The following is a 26572-nucleotide window of genomic DNA, read 5'->3' on the forward strand; positions in this document are numbered from 1 at the left end:
ATTAAATCATGTGTTAACGTTGCTCTTATTTTATACAGTAAATTAAAGTAAGTAAAGCGATAACAGGCGCTCACCTGTTTCGGAGACTTTCTACAATATTGTAACTCTAAAGGTATAAAAAAGGATATTCTGTCATTTAATTTTATTTAAATTTAAAAATTGCAATACTAGAAGATGACTAAAACATTTTAGAACATAATGAATGTCTGCCACAGAAAAAAAAAACATCAGACTGCATCGCACCAACCCATCATTCAACAGTACAGTTTTTTTTTTGTTTTTTTTTTTGTTTCTATATTTCTGTAAAGCTGCTTTGAGACAATGTGAATTGTTAAAAGCGCTATACAAATAAAGTGAATTGAATTGTATTCCTTATATATCTTTTATATACGTCTCTAAATCATGCATTAGCCTGAATCAGCACAACTGTTTACAATTTTCCTCTCTCACTCACTCACTCATTTTCTACCGCTTATCCGAACTACCTCGAGTCACGGGGATCTCAGGCGTCATCGGGCATCCAGGCAGGATACACCCTGGACGGAGTGCCAACCCATCGCAGGGCACACACACACACTCATTCACTCACACACTACGGAAAATTTTCCAGAGATGCCAATCAACCTACCATGCATGTCTTTGGACCGGGGGAGGAAACCGGAGTACCCGAAGGAAACCCCCGAGGCACGGGGAGAACATGCAAACTCCACACACACAAGGTGGAGGTGGGGGAATCGAACCCCGAACCCTGGAGGTGTGAGGTGAACGTGCTAACCACTAAGCCAACGTGCCCCCCCACAATTTTTCCTTTTTTTTGTATTTGTTTATGAACCATATTGTTGTACTGTATTTTTATTCTCTTTTATTCAGACTACAGCGAAACATTAAAAAGAAATGTGATGTGTTTTATCAAATCGGTTACTTTTTATGATGCTCAAAGGCAAACGCTTGATTTAATGGGTGTATTCTAGATGCTGTTAACACTCCCTCCAGTATTTCCCCATTTTCGATGGCATGAATTAGAGTAACATCAAAACTCTAAGATGTTATGAGGAGCTTGAAGTTTGTCGAAATTAGCACAGATTTTCATATTTGACATCTTCTGACATCATCACGACACATATTTGTCCAAAGCTCTCTTCAATTGACAATCCCTGAACACGAGTACAGCTACAATCTTCGCTGGTAGGAGATTAAAAGAAGAACCTTTTACTTGCAATTTTGTGAATTAAAGTAGTTTTAAATTAAAAAAAGGACAAAAATGGCACAATACAAATCAAGCATTTTGGTGACAACAATCACTGTATGAAATCCTGGAGAGACTGATTGCAAAACTCCTGGCAACCCTGCAGGATTGAATTTAACACAGCACAAGACTTATCTAGATATAAATTACTTTCCCCATGCAGCTATTAACAGATCTTTTTGTACTTAAGGCATCAAGAGTATCCACGTGACGCTCTGTTTGGCCATCTGTTCTTCACAATTCTTAAACATGGAAGATTCCTCTTAGTCACGTGCTGTTAGTGTCTAGTTTTGCCCCCATGGCTTATGGATAAAACTGTGATAACACTGTCTGCCTGTTTCCTGACCCCAGCCAAGAACATTGTCTTCACATCTAAGAAAAAAAAGGACTAGAGACTTTTTTACAGAGAAAGTACATCCAGCCTGTTCCTCATTAATTTAAGAAACTATAAACGATATAAAACAAAAGAAACCCTCCCCAATTGGTAGCTGTTGTATAAAAGGAAAGAGCAGGCTGGTGGATGGGCATCTGGGAGAAAAATTTGAAAATGGCTACAGGATCAACCATTTTCAGAAAAGCCACAAAAGGAAAGAAAAAAGAAATATAAAGTGAAAGGGTGTTGAAAGATTTATGGTAGACAAAAGGAAGGTCCCTGTTGAGACAGAACCGTGGTTTGATTTCTATTGAACAGTTTGTACGTAAACCCAACACCCCCTCCAAATCGAGCTGAAAACTTCATCGTGCTATTGCGCCGCTCTAAATGCATGCCTTCGTTTTGAAGGAACAAAAAGACTTTAACCTTTAGAGTGGACGGCATGCTGCTCCAAGACTCTGCATCTTTTACTGGCACAGCGGAGGCAGCAAGACGATTATAGCGCAAACATCCTTCCAACAAGCCCTGCAGTGGTCAATACATGAGCGAGCGATCCTCGAGGCAGCTGTGGCGCAAGCCAAACTTTTATTTTCTTCAAATTCGCCTCATTAAAACCACACAAAAGCGTTTTTCTGTGACCAACTTTCCTCCTGACCCAGATAGAACAGAATTGTGGAGAGCCGAGAATCGCAAATCTTCAGTGAAATGAAAGTGATGAGGGACTCAGAAATTACAGTGCAAATTTAAGGCCTTTGTGCAGCTTGGTGAAATGTTCGGGGGGGTGTAAAAAAAAAAAAACTGTGGCAGCTTTTAGCTGTGAGGTTTCCGTGCTCCATTTTGAATTCACAGCGAAAATAATATGCATGCATGAATTCTCTCTGTTTGAATGGGCAATGTGTATAGCACATCATAATTATGGAACTAAAAGCCATATCTCTATTATTATTACGACTAGGCTTGAACTATACGCATGCTCCCTCAGGGAGAGCTGGGGAAAAAAGAGAGAGAAAAGAGACATGCATATTAAACTTCTTGGCCTTTTTTATAGGGTAAAGAGACTCTGAGAGGCCGTATGAATTTGCATCAATAGCGGGACAGAAGGAAAGTGTTTTGGTCTGGTTTGAAGTAGAAGGAGGGGGGTTGAGTTCCTGGAATTCAGCCTTGATACTGCTGCTGCCAAGATCATTTGCGATGAGATTTTTAAAGACCACAAGGAATTGAGACACACAAACTCTCTCTCTCTCTCTCACACACACACACACACACACACACACACAAGCAAAATGTTTTTTTTTTTTTACTTCTGGTAGCTTCATGAAGATGAAGATGTGATGAGACTTGTGTCATTTACTATGTGGATCAATTCTATGCATGATCTCAGTAAAAAACAGCGATAGTTTCCCTTATGTCCTGTATGATTCCCGTATGATCAAATAATGTTAATTTTTTCTAAATTTTGGCTTCATATTGTTGCCTAGGTGAAAAGCTAAGCAATACCCATGCTAGCAAATTCCTTATATTTCTAACCTAATAAGTGACATCTATGATACCTTATCAAAGAATTATACCCCAGCGTTCTAGAAGTGCTTATATTTAGTTTATCCTCACTGGATGTTTCACTGTTCGACATCCCACATAAACTTCCACTTCTAGTTCTAAACCAGTACAACAGTAAGCGTAGCGGCAAAATCACTAGCATAAACAATTAACTTGCATAGAATTGCCCATAAATCAGAGGAAGATGAAAAGAAAGAGGAAGAAGGACTAGCCTGGTCTAGTTGTTGGTTTCATGCCACAGACGATAAATATATTTCAATTAAACAACCTAAATGTTTCATTCAGTTCATTCAGTGTTTCACAAAAGGTCAGACTGCCTATCATCAGCTGATGTTTTAATTGCTAGTTTGCTAGCCAAGTGCACTTTTCTAGTGTACTGAATGTCATCATTTGTTCAGGTTGTTGGTTACGTGCTACAAAATATATTTCTCTTGTATTTAATTAGCAAGTGCTAACTTTGCAATTTGTCTAACCATTTTTAGCAGTGCACTGGCAGCACATCTGAGCATATTGTGTTACTTCTGTTAACAGCCCAATGCCTAACTTAGCTTTATGTTTTATTCTGACTTTGTACTTTCTTGGTCAATTATATTTGCTCCATGGTCTATGAACACATTTAGAAATAGTTTTAAATTCCAGCTTTATGCTAGCTTGGTAACTTGTCTACTCACTTGCTATGTACATATATAAATATTTTAACATTTTGTTCTCTCTACATACAGTCACACATTACAACTGCACTCTGTAATTAGTGGATAATTACAAAATCTTTTGTTGCTGCCTGAAATTGTAGGAATCCCTCCTTTTCCTTTTCTCCCTTTTTTTAAGCTAGTAAGAAAAGTAAAAATACAATATCATAATTATTGAAAGGTTAAAAGGTTAAAAGTCTCAGTTCATAATCTTTTATTTATTATTTTGACTTCAATTCTTTTCAAGCAAGCATCCGGTTACTTTGATTTAGTTACGTCTCTCGCTTTCTCAGACACAACAGTAAACCAAATGTGACATAACAACTCTAACTGCATGCACAACTCTATCTCCACTTTATTTGGATTTAAATCATTTGGAGTGGTTAGTCAGGTGCTGACTGTGAGAAAACTAAGGCGATGTTGATTAATCACTGGAGGAAATGAGTGTGAACTAGAGTTGAATCTGCTTATCACATGGCAAAAGTGTAAATGAATCACCAAGAGGGGGTGCTGTTTAACTGACACGTTTCAATCATGTGTTATACTCAAAAGAAGTTGATGGAAAAAAGTCTTTCCAATTAGCAAAAAAAAAAAAAAAAAAAAAAAAAATTGTGAATGTTTGTGTGTTAATGAGGTTCATACAGAAACCACAGCATTGTCCCCATTGTGCTGGAATATTATAGTGTTATTTTTATAGACTGAATTATGGGATATTTAAGACATACAGTACATGCTGCCTGCAAAAATCATGTGAACTTGAAAGCAGCTTTTATGTAAACGCTGATAAAAATTGCCCTGGTGTTTATTTTTAATATACATTTGTCGTTTATTAATTGCATTATGTTATAAACTGCATGCTTTTTTTTCTTCTTATAGTTAGCTAAAAGAGTGAGAGAAAACAGAGACGCTGGTAAAAATGTGGCGTAAGTGATAAAAGGAGGTTCACGTCTGTTCCACAGCATTTTATGTAAGTTTACAAGGATAAAAAGTAAATTGTCAAAAAATAATATTTTTGAGCGAATTCAAAACCATGTATAAAATTAGAAAGAAAGAAAGAAAGAAAGAAAGAAAGAAAGAAAGAAAGAAAGAAAGAAAGAAAGAAACAAACAAACAAACAAACAAACAAACAAAAAAGGGTAAAAGGGAGGGCTAAAGGAAAAATTGAAAAAAGAAAAATCTATTAGATCAAATGAAAAAAAATTACATGGTTGAACTTGTTATTCGGAATCGCATCACACAGCTTCACTACTAATTAGTTTCTTATAACAACTCTTTCCCTATTTGAAGAAGCATTGTGTTTATCGCAGTGTCATTACAGTAACAAGAAGACAGCACAGCAGCCAGTGGATTACAGGAACTCACCCCTGTGTAACTACAAGGAAGTGTCTAATCAACCAAAAAAATACATCCTTCCAACAGGTGTAGAATGAAGAGAAGGGAAGAAGAGAATGAGTAGGAGGTGTTTGTATTGAGTGAAGGACTAAGAAAGTGGAGAACTAAAGGTGTGGAGAGAACTGGAAGGTGAGAGAGAGTGAAGGTGTGAGAGGCAGGTGTCTGCTGAGAGAAAGACTGAATAAGGTGTGAGAAAGGATAGAGACTCTGAGTGAGAGAAATGGAGAGAGAGAAGTAGATCCCATATAGGCTGCATGGAGAGGAGAGGAGGCGAAGGTGCAAATGCAATAAAGCTACAAAACTGAGAAAAGTGCGCTTTTGATGAAGCCTTTTTTCAGGACTGTTTTATTCACAGACGATGTGCATGAGCGGAATCAAAGAGTTTCATCAAAAAAATATTTTTATTTCAGTTTTCAGTCATTATTTTTGTCAACTTATATTTCTAATGAAGCATCAGAGAGTCCAATGAAAAGGTTTTTTTGTGTCCCGACATTGACACCTGTTCACACCTGAAATTAAAAAAAATGAATGTCTTCAGTCAGACTTAAGAAACAATATGAACTGAAGTTTACATAAAACTTTCCCTTTCTCAACAAACCCCGATTCTGTCATTTATATTAAAACCAATTCAAACAAATTTTTAATGAGTAAATTGAGTGATTAGAGTGATCGTGATCGATTGACATAGTATAACGTAAACCATTTACAGTTTCATTAGATTAAAGCATGTAGGGTAGAATAGTTCTGGGGCAATGAATGTTCTGTTAAAAAACACCAGCACTGTGGTTTAATTCTCAGCTCAGGTATGAGCTCAGAGTTTGATTTTATTCAGGGCTTTAAAAAGACTTGCCCAAAGATCTTTTCGGCGCAATTTTGAGTACTAGTATAAAAGCGTCCGGACTGATCGACTGTTCGTAAATCGGCTTGAATGTTAGACTTCTCCACCTCGGTAAGACTGCAAGCAAAGACGTCTTACATTTTATATCCTGTTCATTTACAAGTTTCATGACAGTGTCATTGAACTTTCTGGAATAGCTCATACAGTTTTATGAGATTGGATTCGTGTGACATTTCTGCCTGAAAACAATGCAGCAGAAAGCATCAGGAAGACATATTATATGTCGCATATACCCTGTGACCGGAGATGCGTTCAGAATAAAGGTGTGGACATCTATGTTTCCACAGTCTACTTATTGATCTGTTACAAATACTAAAAAGTTCAGAGTTACAAAAACACAAATACCTAACCATGATTTTATGATGTTTGCTGTTAATTTGCCATTTTAATGTCCAAAGTGTGCACCTGGCTTTATAATTGATTGTAGTATTAGTGAATAAACTTTAATGCCAGTGGATATTGGGTAAGGTTTCCTGCATGAACTGTGTGAAGTGTGTGCTTCACTTATTTTTTGGATGGCCCATTTAGATTACTGAGCTACTTGAAAACATTTTGCGCCTCTACCCCAGAGTAGAGCATGCAGTGCAGAATTTTTTTTAACCAGCTCTAGACCATCTATTTTAAATACATATTCTGGCATTAAGCCATAGGTTATCCTTAACCAGATAATAAATACATGAGAAGAACATGAACCAGGTTAAAGTTGTGGTAGATCCTGAGGCAATATCCCATGAACACTCCATAGACCCAAAGTCCCTGGTTCAATCCTGAGCTCAGGTTTAATGTCTGAGTGGGGTTATGCTTGTTATTCCCATGTTCAGGTTCTCCAGTTTCCTCCTGCCTTACAGTGTGTGTGGACTGGCTATGCTAAATTAGACTGAGATATGAATGCTTATTCATGGTGTCCTGTTTCCCACATGATGCCCAGTGTTCCCAGGGTAGCTTCACCACCGTACTTCTCATTTGGTTATTATTCAGTAAATCTCAAGTTACAACCTGAGCTTCATAAACTAGCTACTGAAGATGTTTTTTTCACCCTCGACGCAACCGTTTAGGGATCCAGATGATTATATGTTAATTATTTCATATGTATGGTCAAACAGTTAGAAACTATGTACAAAGCATATAGATGAGGATTTTTCCAACAGTAGTAAAAGTGTATCATTATGCCATCTTAAATAATTGTACCAGTTAAATAAATAATAAAATGTACAAATGATGAGAGAAAAGATGAACCGTTCTTGCTAGAGGACTCAGGAGATTTGAACTGTACTTGAAGTGATGTACCCAAAAAACAGGGATGTATTGAAAAAGCCAATGACAGAGTGTAATGAAAGGATAAGCCAGAGGTGAGAGGAACAGAGACGACAAAGAAGGAGTGGTCTGGGTAAATAGGGTAGAGAGAGGGAGGTGTGTAGGTGCTGACCCTTACTGGCCCCATCAGGCCCCCGGAGCACGGTGCACTCCTCAATCTGGCCAAACGTCTCGAAGAGCCTGCGGACGTCCTCCTCGCTCTGCTGCTTCCCCAACATCCCCACAAAGAGCTTCCGGTCTTCTGAGAGAGATACGGAAAGAGAGATGGAGAGAATGGCATGACATTTTAGTCTATTGTGAAGTTAAGATTCTGTATACAGTATAGTATAGATTTGATTTAAGGGGGAAAAAACTCAGGAGAGAAAGAGAACTGTTGAGATGTTGTGAAACGCAGACTTTTCTTGACTCTTCGAAACTCTTCTGAAGAGTTTTATTGTGCACACACACCTCATACATGTATGCTGACAGAGCAGTGAAGCTTGAAGACATACACCACTTATCATCATGACTCTGTGCTTATAACCTCCTCTGAAAAACATAGCTGGTTTTATGGAGCTATTTCTGGAAAGAATGTGTACGCTTAGCGACAAGGGCTGTCAGGAGAGACTTCGTTGTCAGGCAGAAAGGTGATGAAAAGAGTAAAGAAACAAAAGTGAAACTTGAGTTCTGAGCTTTGTTCAAACCCAAGGCTAAAGTTCTACAAGATACAATGGAGAATAGTGCCAAGGATAGGTGATAGAAATAGGCATCTCCACCAAAGTTCTGCCATCTTCTGGAGAATTAAAAGATACTTTCAGAGTTATTCGGAATGAGCGCTATACTGTTTGTGATGTCAAGATGTTTTTGTTATCTTAAAAATTGATTCAACTAACATCGGACCACAAAAACAGGAAATGTAGGAGATTTTCATTTACATATTGTGGCCCAGAGATCACATGATATATGACATATGCATGTTTAGCTAGAACTAAATCATTAAATGGCTATTTCTGCAACCCAACCAATGCTTGGCCCCACCAATCGCTGCTTCAGCTATATTGTTTCAGTTCTTTTTCTTTTTCTTACCCCAGTACCTAGCAAAGCTAAATCCAAATCCTGTATCTTTTAAGTCAAGGTATTTTTCAGCGTATGCATTTCATCGCATTAAACAAAAGATTTTTGTTCCTGCACTCTCCAATTATGTAACATAATGCATCAAAGCTCTCATGTACTGTGGAATGAAGTGAAAAAAGAGTGCAACAGGGAGCTCGGAGAAACGCAGCACAGTCTGCTGTAGGATGACACGAGTCATTTAACTGAGCGAGAGTCAGAGAGGGAGATAGAGAGATAGAGACAGACAGAGAGAAGGATGTTTACATGTACTCTGATACAGCTCTCTTGTTTATCGGTTTCACTGATGAATCACACGTCTATGAAAGTGTCAGATTTCTGGTTATAGCTCAATATCTGCTCTGATATCTGATCCAATGTTCTTTCCATCTCTCTTTATTAGCGATCCTAACTAAAAAATTTAATAAACAAGCAGGCAGAGATCTCCAAATTGAATGTTTTCAGATCCTAATGCAAACATTCCGATAAAATTAGCATGAATGTTGCTGTTAAAAAGGGAGAAAATTCAACAAATTCAACGTAATCCTTCTGTGTATTGTGGTATAAGAGTTTACTATGATATGTAAATGATGCTGTACAGTATAGTATTTTTTATAGAAACCTGAAACAGATTAGCAAATTTCTTTGCAGCGAGGAACTCGTTAAATTCAAAGACAAATCCTACAAACTTCCTTGGTACAGATTTACATCTAATCCATAAACGTAGGAGATAATGGATATGGATGTGGTGATTGAAAGAGCAGAAATTTACTAAAATAAATGAAAAAACCCCAAACACCAACAAACTCTACTAATCAAGGAAAAGACAAAACAGGTGAGTATATTTATATTATGTATTTATACATATATGTCTTCCTTTACTTGTTTTATCTTGTCTTGTTTTGTTTAGTTAGTTTTTGGAATTGATGCAGTCATGGATCTCTTGAATCACATAGACATTGAATGGAAAGAGAGAAAAAGAGAGAGAGAGAGAGAGAGAGAGAGAGAGAGAGAGAGCTAAATAAAGCCCTGGGCTGGGTTTTCTGTTTGTGTGAAGTGAGATCTCACCACCCGTCTCGCACATTTAAAGTTCAAATGAGATGCGCAAGGTGCATGATTGCTTGGACGGCCAAACACTCGCGCGCACACGCGTACCTGTCATCACAAATGGGCATCTGTTTAATAAATGTGCATCTGTGTGGAGAAAGGCTCATTACAGAAACGGTGTGTAGGTGTCAAGGAATGAGCTAAACCCAGGGGAGCTGCATCACTTGGGTGGGCAAGCAGGCCAAGTGTGTGTGTGTGGGTGTGTGTGTGTGTTTGGTCAGAAATAATGATCTGAGCTGAGGTTGAAGTAAACCGGTGTTGGCACAGTTCTCATTAGCTAGGCAGCTAGCATCAAATGTGTGTGTGTGTATGTGTGTGTAGTACATCTTTTAAATGGTAGATAAAGCATTACAGATAAGCTTACATAATCTCCCATTTTCTTTTTATTTTTTTTTTGACTTTTAAAATCAAAATCTATAAAAAAGGAAGGCATAAACATCTGTAGAATCCTTCTTCTAAAGGAACGCATCATCTTTATATATACAATAATTAGAAAATTGCTCGAAGACGAATCAAACATAACATAATATCATAATAACAAAATAGAAAGTTGAAAAATGGTTTTGTGCCAAAATAACTGTTATTTTTAGCTAGCCATGATTTTCTCTATATAGAACATCAGTCGCGGGGAAGTCGTGGCCAAATGGTTAGAGAGTCTGACTCCTAACCCTAAGGTTGGGGGTTCGAGTCTCGGGCCGGCCACAACTGAGGTGCCCTTGAGCAAGGCGCCGAACCCCCACAACTGCTCCCCGGGCGCCGCAGCATAAATGGCTGCCCACTGCTCTGGGTGTGTGTTCACTGCTGTGTGTGTGCACTTTGGATGGGTTAAATGCAGAGAACAAATTCTGAGTATGGGTCACCATACTTAGCCATATGTCACGTCACTTCAATTCACTTCAGTCCCCAGCTGAAAAGAAGCAACACCATTGCAGAATGCTGCCACCACTATACTACTCTATGGGCACAGGCTCCTTTGGTTGATACGTTGTCTTGTTTTTATGCCAAATATACATTTTAGAATGATATCCAAAAGGTTCTAGCTTGGTCTCATCAGATCTTAATATGCTTTGTCACATGGTTTACCAAGAGATTTGTTCTACACTAGATTTCTGTTCTACATGTTTTGTGTAAAAAAAACATTGGTATTTAGATCTATCCATGTTTCTCGCTAGAGAAGCAACACCAGAGTAATTACTAAAATTCTTTGGGTAATATGCAAAGAGATGTAATAATGATCAACCGGAAAAGAAACAGATGTCCTATTTTCAGTTTGTGTCAGATGGTGTTTCTGATTGGCTGGTGATTGTGATGATGAAATGCATAGCTTTACTTACTATTAATATCTTGAGCGTCTGAAATTCTACCCATGCTTTATGACTGACTTTACACCCAGATTTACCTTCAGCTGGTGCAACAGGCGGCTGCTTCTTTGTGCTGTGGAAAAAACAGACCTTGTGTGTGTGTTCGTCTCTCGCTCGTTCCGGGCTTGTGCTCCATGGCGCTCCGGTGTTAAGGGACACGTGCTCACACCTCCATCAGGAGTCTTTTGCAGACCTAATGTCAGCTTTACACGGCTAATTAACTAGCCAGGAGAACAAGCGAGGAACATTTCCAGGATGTTAGCGATAGAACAAAAAATAAATAAATCACCCCAGGTGGAAACGTGCTGAAAGTGTTCTTCAGAGCATTCCTCAGGGATGTACTGTGACCGGAGAAAAAATTTATATTTGTTCTTTGCTATCATTTTGCAACCAGACCTCATGCTTGTAATCCATCTCTCTCTCTCTCTCTCTCTCTCTCTCTCTCTTTCTCTCTCTCTCTCTCTCTCTTTCTCTCTCTCTCTCTCTCTCTCTCTCTCTCTCTCTCTCTCCCTCTTTTCTCTCTATCTATCCCTGCTTAGTGCTATGACAAAAAATCTCATAAACGTCTAGATACTGAGATTCACTGAGACTCGCGGGCAATAAGATAAATTTGAATATATTAGCGTCTCAACGGAATCCCATGCAGTTGATTTTATCTTATTATTTTTTTTATGTCTTATTTTCCTTGTCACCGGACCTTCAACGTCTGAAAGCCTCTCAAAACAAAGTACTGCTTAGCCGTCATCTGATCACAACTCCAAAACATGTATTTAAATCAACAGCAGGCTGAGAGCACCAATCAAGAGCTTTGCATGGAATGAAGCAAGGCTTAATCCATTTATTAGTGTTGCAGATTAATAATACGACCTTTCCTCGCCAAGCACACTTCACATCCTTTGTATTAAGAGCTTCCTCTTCCTGTATGCAGTCGAACAGAAGAGAGGAAACGAGAGGCCATTCGAGTGCGTGAAGTGCAGCACTTGTAACTTTGACTTGTTGCTTTTAACTTTGACTAAAGTTGCCTCGTGAAAGCACATAAGTACTTATGCACGTTTCTCTCCCTCCTCTTACTCTCTCTCTCTCTCTCTCTCTCTCTCTCTTATTTATCTATCTATCTCCCTTCTCTCCAATAGAAAGCAGAGGAAATTGTCTGGAAAATAAACGGCTGTCAGTCCGAGCTGGCCTGCGCGAGTGGACGGCCCTCATTCCACAAATGCAAATAACACAAAGGCGGATCAAAAAAAGCTGTCAAAACACTAGTGACATCTGACAATTGCTTGTCTCAGGCAGCCTTTTCATTCCAGCTCACTATATTAAAAATTAATGGATTTCACACACTTGCCATATGCTGTCAAGATTGATGCTTCTCTCAGTGGAATAAAGCGCTACTCTCCTTTTAGGCAGAATTCCAAAGCTTTTTTTCTGTTTCCCTCCTTCTGCCTCAAAGGGAAAAAGACTGAGTAGCTGAATGAACCTATGTAAGTAAATATGGAGTTATTTTCCTGTCAAATGTAATAGATATAAAAGTATAAATACAACAACAAGGTCCTAATTTTATGAATCGTTTTCCTGAGTACGATACTTGTAACGTCAGTGTTAGAGGAAAACACAGATCTCTCACATATCTCCTCCTGTAGCAGGTTTCACTTCTACAATGTATGTGGAATATGGAATAAGGGTTTACTGCACTGTCTCCCGTCTGAAGAAACTGAAAACTAAATGACCAGAAATCTCTCAAATCTCTCAATTAATTTAATTAGTATCACTGGTTATCAGATGTGTCCATCAAAACCATGGCCACTGTCTGGAAGGAAAAAGCACAGCACTTCCTAAACTGAAGACTGGATGGAGACGTACATGACATTTACAGAAAAAAGAAAGAAAGCAAAAATAAGAAAGAAAGAAAGAAAGAAAGAAAGATAGAAAGAAGCCACTGCTGGTTGCATAAATTTGTGAGAGGAAATTGTGTCAAAGTAAAATGTGAGAGTAAACTTTGAGAGTAAAATGTGTATGAGTAAAATGCGAGAGTAAACTGTGTGAGAGTAAAATGTGAGAGAGTAAACTTTGAGAGTAAAATGTGAGAGAAAACTGTAAAAGAGTAAAATGTGTGAGATTAAAGTGTGAGAGTAAAATGTGTGACAGTAAAATGTAAGAGTGAAAGTGAGAATAAACTGTGTGAGAGTAAAATGTGTAAAGGAAAACTGAGAAAGTAAAATAAGAGAGTAAACTGAGAGAGTAAAATGAGAGAGAGAAAAAAAGAGAGAGTAAAATGTGTAAGATTAAAGTTTGAGAGTAAATTGAGTGAGTAAACTGTGTTTGAGTAAAATAAGTGAGTAAAAAGAGAGAGTAAAATGTGTGAGAGTAAAATGTGAAAGTAAACTGCGTGAGAAAAAACTGTGTAAGTAAACTCTAGAGTAACATACGATCATTGCACTGAAAGCCTCAGTGTTTAAACCAGTCATTAATGTTCATTAGAATTTAACTGTTTCTTTAATGAGTCTAAACAAACCCTACTGTTTATTTCTGCCGTTTAATGGGTTATCAGCCTTAGCATTAAGGTGATTATTAGCATGAGGTGCTAAAAGAGTATTTACACATTAAATGGAGTTTGTGTGTATGCACATGTGAAGTGTTCGATGAGGAGAGGTGTCATTATTCAGGAGAGAAAAAGAAAATAAATCTTTTGTCACACATGCAAACATTCGTCTATTAGAAAATTAGCTAAAAACACACGCTCCAGTAAGGAAATTTAAATGAATGCCAAGCAAACCCTAAACTATTATTGCTCTGGGAGTTAAACTTATTGCTTTAAGATGCATAGTAATGGCGCAGAGTACACTTTCACCTCCGGACCACCAGAGGGAGCCCTCGTCGAAACATTGACACTTTTCCAGGGTGCTCATTTCAATTCCAGGTTCATGTTTATGTGAACTACACTCACACCAATGTACGGTGCAAAGTATTGTCGATTTGATGTGTACAGAGCGTCACTCATTTCTACTGAATAATCAGTTTTTATGATGATGTTTTTGATCTGGTTATTGATCTGGGTATTGGAATTTATGCCTGGTTTTCACACATTGATTCTGTCTGCAGTTTTAGATTGTTTATATTGTGTCAACTCCCCGCATGGATTCTACACCTACCATGCTCGATTCATCCTTACACTGACATTGAAAGAAATGGTAACAGAGGGACATGAAAAGTGATATTTGGCTTTCCTTTTACTTTTATCTCCAGGATCCAGTGCGAGTTCCTCATTTACATGATGAGCCGAGAAGATCTCACGCTGGGAGGAAGTTGCACACAGGCAATGAATCCCATGTGGTCATTCTGCTTATACCCAGAAGCCTTCAGTGCACATGGCTGCCTTAGGTGAGGGAGACTGAGACGCTCAAGACAGCTTGAGCCGCTGTCAGAGTCCATCTCACACAGAGAGGGGTTTGTTTCAGAGGTGAAATGGGGCAATAATGGACAGACTCACTGTCTGAGAGAGAGAGAGAGAGAGAGAGAGAGAGAGAGAGAGAGAGAGAAGCATTCACTAATAACCTGAACTAGGTTTTATTCTTGTCAAAGAGAGGACATACTTATTCAGGCAAAAATAGAAACGGTGGGAAATCAAAAAACAGAAACAAACAAACAAAGAAAAAGAAAGAAAGAAAGAAAGAAAGAAAGAAAGTATGGATGGATGGATGGATGGATGGATGGATGGATATGACAATCATGGAAGAAACAAGGGTGCCAAGAAGAGAGATTTAAAAAGTAATTATGACACAAAAAAGAAAGAAAAAAGATATAATGATTAAAAGAAAGAAAGAAAGAAAGAAAGAAAGAAAGAAAGAAAGAAAGAAAGAAAGAAAGAAAGAAAGAAAGAAAGAAAGATCATGACTCAAAAATAAGCACTGAAGGTTCAGACTTGTGTGTCATGTTTCATACTGAATTCTTCTACCACTAGCTTTGACTTAAATCAGCAAATTAGAAAGGAAGATCAACAGAACCCTGAAGTTCATCCAAGGAAACTTTTGTTCTCCAGCTCTCTTCCCTCCGTAATGACGACGTGCCCCAGAAGGAAGCCCTCGTCTGCCGTGTGAGACTCGCCCCATAGATTGTGTTTAGATAATAGCCATCTCCAATCATAGATAATGGAGACTCATCTTTTCTTGCAGAGACACAGGGGAGGACAAGGTCAGCCGAGAGAGGGAGAGACGGAGAACTGGGAGAGGGCTAGACCAATCTGAAAGTTGTTGATGGGAGGAGGATGCACTGGGGACTCAGATGTCAGACAGAGGACAGGAAACTGTGCGGCTGATTTAGTAGCCGCATTCGCTCGGCTGCCTCTCTTCTCGAAGTGCTCTCTGCTCAGCCATCACACTTCCTCAGCTGATTAACGACATCCACGGCTGATCTGTGCCTCGGCATTACAATCCCAGCTAAAAGAATATTCCTTCACTGATAGCGTTTGTGAATGTGAAGCTTGCATCTGTCCAGCATTTTGTTTTCTGACTAGGATGAAAACCCTTAAGCAATGATTTCTTTACTGGGAATAAGAAGAGAAAGAAAGAACTTAAGCAATGATTGGTTACTGGGAATAAGAAGAGAAAGAAAGAAAGAAAGAAAGAAAGAAAGAAAGAAAGAAAGAAAGAAAGAAAGAAAGAAAGAAAGAAAGAAAGAAAGAAAGAAAGAATTGACATTGTGCTTAACACAAAGAAAGAAAGAAAGAAAGAAAGAAAGAAAGAAAGAAAGAAAGAAAGAAAGAAAGAAAAAGAAAGAAAGAAGAATTGACATTGTGCTCAACACAAAGAAAGAAAGGAAGAAAATAAGAAAGAAAGAAAGAAAGAAAGAAAGAAAGAAAGAAAGAAAGAAAGAAAGAAAGAAAGAAAGAAAGAAAGAATTTGGAAGGCAAATTGGTTACTGGGAAAGAAAGAAAGAAAGAAAGAAAGAAAGAAAGAAAGAAAGAAAGAAAGAAAGAAAGAAAGAAAGAAAGAAAGAATTGACATTGTGCTTAACACAAAGAAAGAAAACAAGAAAGAAAGAAAGAAAGAAAGAAAGAAAGAAAGAAAGAAAGAAAGAAAGATAGAAAGAAAGAAAGAAAGAAAGAAAGAAAGAAAGAAAAATAGAAAGAAAGAAAAATAGAAAGAAAGAATTGACATTGTGCTTAACACAAAGAAAGAAAGAAAGAAAGAAAGAAAGAAAGAAAGAAAGAAAGAAAGAAAGAAAGAAAGAAAGAAAGAAAGAATTGACATTGTGCTTAACACAAAGAAAGAAAACAAGAAAGAAAGAAAGAAAGAAAGAAAGAAAGAAAGAAAGAAAGAAAGAAAGAAAGAAAGAAAAATAGAAAGAAAGAAAGAAAGAAAGAAAGAAAGAAAGAAAGAAAGAAAGAAAAATAGAAAGAAAGAAAAATAGAAAGAAAGAATTGACATTGTGCTTAACACAAAGAAAGAAAGAAAGAAAGAAAGAAAGAAAGAAAGAAAGAAAGAAAGAAAGAAAGAATTGACATTGTGCTCAAAACCAAGAAAGAAAGAAAGAAAGAAAGAAAGAAAGAAAGAAAGGACACTGTACTCAACACAAAGAAAGAAAGAAAGAAAGAAAGAAAGAAAGAAAGAAAGAAAGAAAGAAAGAAAGATACAAAAACTTAACCCTTGCAGCTTTGCTTACGTAGTGATTGAGTGAGTGTGCACTGTGATGATGTCACACGACGTTTTGGTATCTCGGCCCAAAACTGCAGAAAATCGGCTGTAATTTAGAAAAATTGCAAGCTTGTATTTTTATCACAGAATTTGCTTTATGTTTTATTCATTTCTTCGATATCTTGGAGGAACTGAACCAAAACCGGTGTCTTGATTTGGAAAGACATTGTTGTTGTGTATCACAGTCAGCTTTCTTACACGGTCACAGCAGACAGGAGATTTCCAGAAAGTTCCACAGAATGGCCGGGTCAGAAGTTAAAGTTTTGTTCTGCAAATAAAGATTTATTGAATCATTTGTATATTGAAACGTTTCCATCCACCCTGTATTTCCAGTCTGGGGATTTGTGAATAGATGAATAAAATTAATAATTAACACTAAAATAAAATACAAAACGCCTATAAAGACCACGCCCACTTCCATAAAAACAGATAGGAATATTTCGAGCATTCACACCGAAAGATGCAGAGTACAGCGTTGTGTTACAAGACTATTAAGCTTCAAAGTTTCATTTTTTTTTTTTGTATCAAAGAAAAGAAATCAGAGCAGACTGATAAAAGGGAGAAAGAAAAAGAGAAGTGTCAGACTTTGTCAAAACCGACTCTGATAATAATCATTCCTGGGAGAATAAAGGAACAGAAAGAGCGACGTCGTTCAAAAGGACATCAAGGAATCTTTATTAGACTCACAAATGGACAGAAATAAAAAAATAAAATAAATAAAAAATCTAATCAAAGCACTCGTGTCCAGAACTTTGGACAGCTTACTTCATTTAAAACCTTGGAAAGTCTTGACTCGTCTCTCAACTGCTAGCTGAGATAATCCACAGCAAAAATACACAACTCGTGACTCATCTGCAGCTGAAGCGAAAATGAGATGCTGGCGATGACGCTCCGCCGCCGGATTATGCTGTCTTACGTCGGCTCCGTTTCCTGAGCCGATGTTTGTGCCAGAGCAAGCTGCCATGCTGCCGTCCCTTCTCAAAAAAGGGAGGTGCCATTTTCCCTGGGGAATTTGTTTTTGTTTTTTTGTTGTTTTATTTTATTCAGTCACTTTGTTTGCTGAATTTAAACTTGAGCATTTTTTTCCATGTTGTCACAAATCAAATTTTTTCTGAATCTCACCAGTCTGAAATTTTATTTTTTTTACCAGTCTGAAGCTGATCCCATAACTAGAGGCAAGCGCTTTCCCGAAGGAAAATAAGACTTTATAATCTATTTTATATGGTTTAATATGGTAATTTCCGATAAACATTTTTTTATTACAAAATCTAAAAATGGGAACATTTATTGACCTAATATTTATTTCTATTTTTAGAATACAATTTTTTTTATTTATAATATTATTTAATATTTATTTTTAAATTTTGCCTAATTTTTTAATCTCCCTTGCCTTTCTTTGCCTTCCAAATTTCTTTCTTTCTTTCTTTCTTTCTTTCTTTCTTTCTTTCTTTCTTTCTTATTTTTTTCTTTGTCATCATTACTTTTTTGTCTGGATGTCATCCCTTTAACAAAAGAAAAACCTAGTTCAGGATATTAGTCATTCCTCTCTCTCTCTCTCTCTCTCTCTCTCTCTCTCTCTCTCTCTCGCTACGGAATATATATCACCCTCAAAGGACAGCTACCGAATTTAGATATTGTGAATATACAATTAATTCTGACTAGTCTAACTATCCACTTTGTGCTATAATGAAAAATCTCAAAAATGAATGAAATTTAGCATTTCTGCCTGTCAGCTTTTTTTTGCATGTAAAGATCAGCAAACAGTAATAAAGTAAGCAAAGTCAATATTAGGTGTGAACTCTTTGCTAATTAAGATGCATCAGTATCCTCATGTGCAGTTTGTTTGGTTTTAGTGAGAATCTTGGAGAAGTTGCAGTAGTTTGTCTGGAGACTCTGACAGACAAACTTGCTTCTGTTTTTGCAGGTTAAACTTGACAGCATTCGTTATGTCTGAAAAAAGGTGGACTACGTAATGTACCTTCTTTGATTACACAAAAAAATGTAAGAATATTGAAGTCAGAGGTCCGAATTTTGCTCAAATTTGGCAACCCTCGAGATTCAACAAGCAGTGATTAAAATCTCCACATTCTTAGGACAAATATCTCAAGTGGAATACTGATTCATACTCGGTTACATCTCTAATGTCTTAGCTTACATCATCCTCCCTGTGTTGGAAAGCGTAAAGTGATAGATTGCTGGATCGCTGGATGGTGGGTGAGATTTGACCATATTATGGAAAATAAATGTGAACAAAAAAAATGAACAAATGAGTCACTAACAGTTAATATAGAACCATTATATAAATGTACAGAATGATACAGCATTTTTTTTTTTGGATACAGAATTTTCCTGGATTTTCTACCAGGTCACACTTGATCAACTTAATAACTGCAAGCCCTCAAGAATAAATAAAACTTCGATAATTGATTGTGATTTTCATAATAAATAATAAAAGGTTCAGTGTTAAAAAGTTTAAAATGGGTGGCCAAGCACACGGAGTGAGATGATGAGTGGCGACTACAGAATCTACTAATGGGCTCTAATGCCTTCAAAAGCACAACAGACCTTTTCATGATCGATAATTGCTGGCATCAGTGTGTGATGAATGTGGTGGTGTACCTCAAGGTGCTCAAGTCATGTGACTTGCTAAGACCTCTTGGTTGTGCAGTTATGTAGCTGGTTTGATGATTCATAATCATTCGTCTATACACACACACATACACACTCACACACACACAAAAAGAATTCTAACAAACTTAAATAGATCCATCATTAGCATGTTTGCTCACACCTTCAGGGTTAGAAGTTTGATTCCCATCTCCATCGTGTGTGTGTGTGTGTGTGTGTGTGTGTGTGTGTGTGTGTGTGTGTGTGTGTGTGTGAGAGAGAGTAAGAGAGAATGGGAGAGAGAGAGAGAGAGAGAGAGAGAGAGTTTACATGTTCTTCCCATGCAATGTGGGCTTCCTCTGGGTTCTCTGGTTTCTTCCCCCAGCCCAAAGACCGATGATGAGTATGTATAAATTGTCTGTAATGTGTGAGTGGGTGTGAGAGTGTGTGTGATTGTGCTCTATGATGGGTTGGCACTCTGTCCAGGACATCCCAAGCTTTGTACCCAGAGTCCCCTGTGACAGACCCCAGGTTATACACAAACTTGTATAGTATTAGACCAATAGAAAGTGGATGGATGTGCAGTCATTGAAAGTTCTTGGAAATTAGGACTCAATATGTTTGTGAAGGCTGTACAAAATCCACTATATGATAGATAGATAGATAGATAGATAGATAGATAGATAGATAGATAGATAGATAGATAGATAGATAGATAGATAGATAGATAGATAGATAGATAGAATTGGGACAAAACACACACACACAGCTATACTTGTAGATCCTGTCTGACACACACCCAGCCAGGCTCCATAGCAGCTCTGTGTATTTCATTCACCTTTCTCCACACTATTCCTCCTCTCCGACTATCTCATACACAGAGAGAGAAAGTAGTTGTTGTAATTGATATCAGCTCCCATCCATCCTCCCTCCTTTACACCGCACAACTAATTTATCTGGCTGAGAAAGCTGACTGCCTCATGCCCAGGTCGTGCCAGTCACTCACTGCCTGGCCTGTTTGGAGACAGTGGTTAATTAAAGTGGCCATCTGACAGCTCTCCGGTCTGAATGGGCTGAGAGTGGTGGAATGGGCCATCTGATTCACACACACACACACACACACACACACACACACACACACACACACACCACTAAATCGCAAATGTCACACTCACACCTCAAGTCTGCCAAGAGTGTGTGTAACACAACATCAACTTGGTTGTAAACAAGGGTCATTTACAATTACGGACAATCAGCCATGTGTGGTCAAAACACACATGACACCTAGAGAAGAAGAAGAAGAAGAAGAAGAAGAAGAAGAAGAAGAAGAAGAAGAAGAAGAAGAAGAAATCAGATTAAAATTATGGTATCTTATTTCATTTCAAGATTTTTTCCCCCGTAATTTGGTAAGTACTGTACCATTCCTCTCTGTATTCCATTTTATTGTTATTTTTCATTTTATTAATGTATTTATTTATTTACTTGTTTGGTTAGTTAGTTTTAGCCTTTTCCCTATCATTTGCAGTCAAAAAAAAGAGAATTATTGTTTACTCCAATGTTGTTCTAAAAACTAGTAAACACATTTTTTTCCCCTAAACTAATATTTGTCTTATTTCTACATATCTCAATGACATTTAAAGTTCTACTTTTATTTTAAACTCTCAATACCACCAAACTTGTGATAACAGAAAACTGTATTTATAGATTTATAATCGTGTTCGACAGAAAAATGAAAACTCATTAATGATCTAAAATCACCTACAGCTACTGGTATTGACTTTCAGGATTTTAGTTTCATTTAATCAAATAATCCGTAATTCCATAATCAGTTTAATTTAAAAACTACACACTTCTTTACAGCAGAGTTTACTTTTATTTATTTTTTTATTTTATTTTATTCCATTTTTAATATCACTTATTTGAAATAAAAGGCATTTTTTTATGCGTACTTAAATAAATTAGCGTGTCATTATACTGTATTTACAGCATAGTGTGTTTTAAGAATCTTTAATAGTTTCAGTTGGAATTGATCTAAAGCTGTTTTAAACTATGGTGAGCTGATGAATTTGTGCTTAATCTGCTTATGACAAACACACAACATGACTGTCAAGTCTACAAGAAGAATTGACTGATAATAAGCAGCATCCATATGCGTCTCTGTCTCTGCACCGCTTGACTATAAGCATGTCATGTATACAGGTTTAAGGTATTTATAACGAATCATAGACGCATGCACTGCAAACAATGTCTCAATAACTGAAAATATCCTCAGTGTAGTTAAATGTATCTAATGATGACTTCTCATGAGGTTATGGTAAATAAGTTCAACAAGGTTTCTTTTTCTTGTCATCTGTTTGTGGATTTTTCTTTTCTAGAATTAAATGCTGAATATTCATTGTTTCAGTTTTTAATTAATAAAAGAAGAAGAATTAACTTACTGTGCATAATGATTGTTATTTTAGAAATGATTGACAGAGAAATAGACAGATAGACAGATAGATAGATGATAGATAGATAGATAGATAGATAGATAGATAGATAGATAGATAGATAGATAGATAGATAGATAGATAGATAGATAGATTGGTTGGTTGATTGATTGATGTGCTTCAGAGAAACATGTATCTAACATGCATCTAGTTCTATATGCTCTTTGACAATGTTGGACCAACACACACACACACACACACACACACACACACACAAGTTTGTTAAAGACTCAGGTGTACCCAGGGTGAAGGATTAGCCCTCATGTAATAGCAACTTTTAAGCTGTTGGAGGGGAAAAAAGCTGAATTATACATGCAGTGGACGTCATTCTGTATTCTTCAGTTTAATTATGTGTCATCTACCATTTATCATCTACAGATTGGCAGCTCATTAACTTTTTTTTCTCTCTCGCTACACAAATGTGAACAGCTATGAACACTATGTTGCCATTTTCTGTGCAAGTTCTGCAATTACGATTTATTTATTTATTTATTTGGTAATAGAATCGCTGTGCTTATTTCATCATGTACATATATGTATGTTATAATGGAACAGAAATGATTCAGTTTTGTGAAACTGTCATTTTACTCCAAATATTTCACACTGAATTTGCAAACTAAATAAACACAATGTTTTCTACACACAGCTACAAATCACTGCATTGACACGAAAACAGTGTGTATCTCTTTAGGTTGTACATACTGCAGATTTGTGTGTGTGTGTGTGTGTGTGTAATATTTATTGCTTTAATAAAGACATAACCTGCAAATGCTACATTCGACAAACAGTAAATAACAATCGAACACAAATGAACTCGCAATCCAGTAATGACTACAATAAATCATTTAAAAAGTAAATAAAACATTATAGTGGGTCTTAGACTTACTTGTAAGATATAAGGAATAATAACTGATTATTAGAATGTTTATAAGTAAAAAAAAAAAAAAGCCCAATGTTCCGCAAAAATAATGCACAGTTATTTTGATTATACCACAATAATTTGCAGATTTATTACAACACACACACACACACACACACACACACACACACACACACACACACACACGCTCTGGTTTATGCACATGTGTTTATCCTTAGCATTTTGGTAATTTTTTCTTATTTTGATGTTTTTTCTTATTTTGACTTTAAATTATGTGTCTGTAGCTATTTTATTTAAATATATATTTATTTCATATTATATTATAAAAATAAAACTAATTAAATCCTACATCTTACAATAAGGGACAAAATGTTTATAATGTGTGTACATTTCTTAATATCTGTCCCAGTAGCTTTCGGTACCTTAACGCACCGGTCACGGTTAGTACTAATCACCATATGACATCACCGAGTAGAGTAATGCTGCCTACGATCGAGGGATTATTGATAGCACCTTATTAAAGGTTTATGAGGCAGTTTATTACATCCGTAGAAGGAATTATAACCAACATGGAATTATAAGGACAGTTATAAGGATTGATGTATACAGAGAGAGAAGATCATTTGTACCATATGTAGATGTATTTGGTTTTGGTCTGTGGTAGATCAGATGAATCATGAATGCATGTCTGATCTGTAATCAGAAATGGATACGAACGTGTTTTTGAAGTGACGGTGAACCAAGAAGACCCTCTTTGTAGACACAGATGGGGCGCCAGTAGAGGCGTTTGACCTATATTAATGCCTTTCTACACACATGGGCATGTTTGAGTGTGTGTTTGTATGTGTGTGTGTGTGTGTGTGTGTGTGTGTGTGTGTGTGTGTGAGCATGTGTGTGTTTAGTCATGTGTGTAAAAGAAGGTTAATTACCTCCCCGTCCTTCGCTGTCTGCTGGCTTCACCTGGATGGGCCGGTTCATCTAAAAAGAGATAGAGAGTCGAGCAGTTAGTAATTATCCATTGCTAGTTACATTTAATGTTAAAGAGCATCAACAACACTGCTTCTATAAAAGTTAAACAAACATCTCTGCATAAAAAATGTCACCCTGCATTAATTACACACACAATTTATCATCACACACTGTTTGTGTTGCGTATGCCACACAAGTCATTGTGTAAGTTCTTACTGTGGAAACAATAACGTATTAGAACGGGTGCAAGATCCAAGTGTTGCATGTTGTAGCTGAAACTACGAACTGAGATGCTGTTAAGGAAAATTAATCCACACCTCCTGACCAATTAGAATCGAGCGTCTTCATCAGTGAACATTTGAAGACATGGGCAGGAAGGAATTAGAGTTAAGTTTGTAATGAACTCAGAAATGACCCTGAACTGTTAGTTCCTCAGGAGCTCTTGGTTACACAATTCCACTCGACTACAAATTATTGTAGAAAGGACATTATTCACATTGACATTATTTCCTGTAAAGTGTCACTTAAATGAGGATGAGGTTCACTTCTGAATCTGGTTCCTCTCTAGGTTTCTTCCTCATATCATCTCAGGGAGTTTTTCCTCACCACCGTCACCACAGGCTTGATCATTAGGGATACATTTTAGAAATATACAGTAACTTAATTTTTAAACTTTCAAAATTGTACTTAATTTCTATACGATGTTTAAAAGTGTTATACAAATGAACTGGAAACTATGCAATTGATGAGAATGAAGTGAGGGAAGAAACAACCAGACAAAGGGAATACAGTATAAACTACTGATTTTAATATAAATATAAATAATAATCAAACTTTATCAAACTAAATCATTTATAGCTGAAGATTCAAAGACTGTGCTTTAATTTACAGCATTGTATAACTCTACAAAGTCACTTTAACATCTATTTTAATTTATACCACACACACACACACACACACACACACACACACACACACACACATACACACACAAATAGGTTCTACTTGTTGCTACTCAACCCTATGAATCAGTGAAACAGGGTTGTTGTGTTGCTTTCTGAACCATGATGTAATTTGTTTACAAAAGTTGATAAGGTGTGTGTTTTTATTGGGTGAAAAACGTTTAAATCATACAGACTTATGATAACACACTCAGTATCAGCTATCATGATAGTTTTACAAGAACAACTGATATGTTTCAATTACTTGCAAAGATACTTGTTTGTAATAAACAATATTGAAAGAATCTCTCTCTCTCTCTCTCTCTCTCTCTCTCTCTCTCTCTCTCACTTTCTCTCTCTCTCTCTCTCTGATTAAATAGTAGATTTATATTTCTTAAAGAATGCCTATAGTGTAAAAATACCTATTCGTTTTTTGATAAATGCTGAAATATAGCAGTTGTTTCTAGTTTCAATCTGGCTTTGAATGCCGCACCCTGTTGTGATATTTGCTGCTCCATTAAGAGGGGTTTAGTGCTAGTCTGGGATTTTTAAACCTGATAGAAATGAATTCACTCCTCAAGAGCAGCTCAGGTCCTGTACACGCACACTCGCTGATTGGTCAGTCTCCAACCTCCTAATCTCATCTGATTGGTCGACAACCTCCAAGCTACTGGCCCGTTAGGAGTCGCTGAGTCGCCGCGGCAACAAGAGTCATTAAGCTGCCAAGGGTACAATAGGAGTTGCTAAGCAACCGGGCAGAATGGGCTGGCCGCCCGCTGGTCCAGCGAATTGGCACGTGGCGTTTTCCTACTCCTCATTTGCCTCGTTTCTATTGTCTGCCCAATGAGGTACAAGGAAAAACTCCAAATTTTTCATGAACCTCCCATCCTTTCATTCCTTCCCCCTCAATCCTCCTTCCTCTGCCCCACTTTAATGTCCTCTTTTTAGAAGTGTGACAAAAAGTTTGACCACCGTCTGCCAGCTAGTGCCCACCTTCGAGCCATCCGCTTTGGTCCTGACAGCGCTGGCTAGAGATTCCTCAGGTGCCAAGTATTTATTAGTTTATTTCCTGTTCCTGATGTTATGTAGAGCAGATTCATCATGATAAAATGGAACTGTTATTATTATTATTATTATTATTATTATTATTATTATTATTATTATTATTATTATTACTTTATTATTTATAATTACTGCTCTTGCTAATTGAATGCTTATATTGTTTTTTATTATTTATTCTATTTTACTAGAATCACTGCACATTTCTGTATTTCTTTTGTTTATCTTTTTGTTTACTTCTCTATATTTACTGTCATACCTTTCAATTTATTAATTATTATTCATTCCTTTTCCTCACATGTCTTATCACTTCTTAACTTGGGACACAGAAACACTGATTATGTGTACAAAGAGGTGAACTGTACACAACACACACACACACACACACACACACACACACACTCATGCATGAAGAGCCGGTGCAGACCAGTTGAGTAACAGCAGGTGGTTTAGGCCGCATTTTAATCCCTTATTACAGAGAGAAGGATTAGGCAGCAGATCAGGGCTCAGTTAATTACACCAATTCATCAGAGATGGGGCAACATATGATGCTTTACCCTGGGGTAGAACAAGCACACACGCACGCACACACATGCACACACGCGTACACACTCTCTCTCTTACCCACACACTTGATCATTGCTACTTTAGATTATGTCAGTAATTAAAACACAAAAGAGCAAAAAACAAATTCTTTCTTTCTTTCTTTCTTTCTTTCTTTCTTTCTTTCTTTCTTTCTTTCTTTCTTTCTTTCTTTCTTATTATTACTGTCAGGCTTTTCCTTTTTCCTTGCAGTCATTATTTCCTGCTATATTTTTGTATGCTTCTCTTTTCTTTCTTTTCATTTAATTTTCCTATTCATTCATTTGTTCCTTTTCTCTGATTTGTCAACTTTTTTTTATCCAAGATGGCAT

At 37.0% G+C, this 26572-nt stretch overlaps 1 protein-coding gene across 6 annotated transcripts in view; it reads right to left on the reverse strand.

Annotated features, from left to right (window-relative positions):
* celf6 (CUGBP Elav-like family member 6) overlaps positions 1–26572 on the reverse strand; it is a 145121-nt gene that overhangs the window by 34037 nt on the left and 84512 nt on the right. For 3 of the 6 annotated variants that reach the window (XM_060878884.1, XM_060878882.1, XM_060878883.1), the window contains exons 3-4: positions 23619–23667; positions 7582–7710 (exon numbers count right to left, since the gene is read on the reverse strand). In XM_060878884.1, the coding sequence (XP_060734867.1) occupies positions 7582–7710; positions 23619–23667 (178 nt within the window). The remainder of the gene's footprint in view (positions 1–7581; positions 7711–23618; positions 23668–26572) is intronic. The other 3 variants (XM_060878886.1, XM_060878885.1, XM_060878887.1) reach the window with 2 other exon arrangements.

The sequence above is a fragment of the Tachysurus vachellii genome, chromosome 9 (assembly GCF_030014155.1).
Source record: "Tachysurus vachellii isolate PV-2020 chromosome 9, HZAU_Pvac_v1, whole genome shotgun sequence".
Lineage (NCBI taxonomy): Eukaryota > Metazoa > Chordata > Actinopteri > Siluriformes > Bagridae > Tachysurus > Tachysurus vachellii.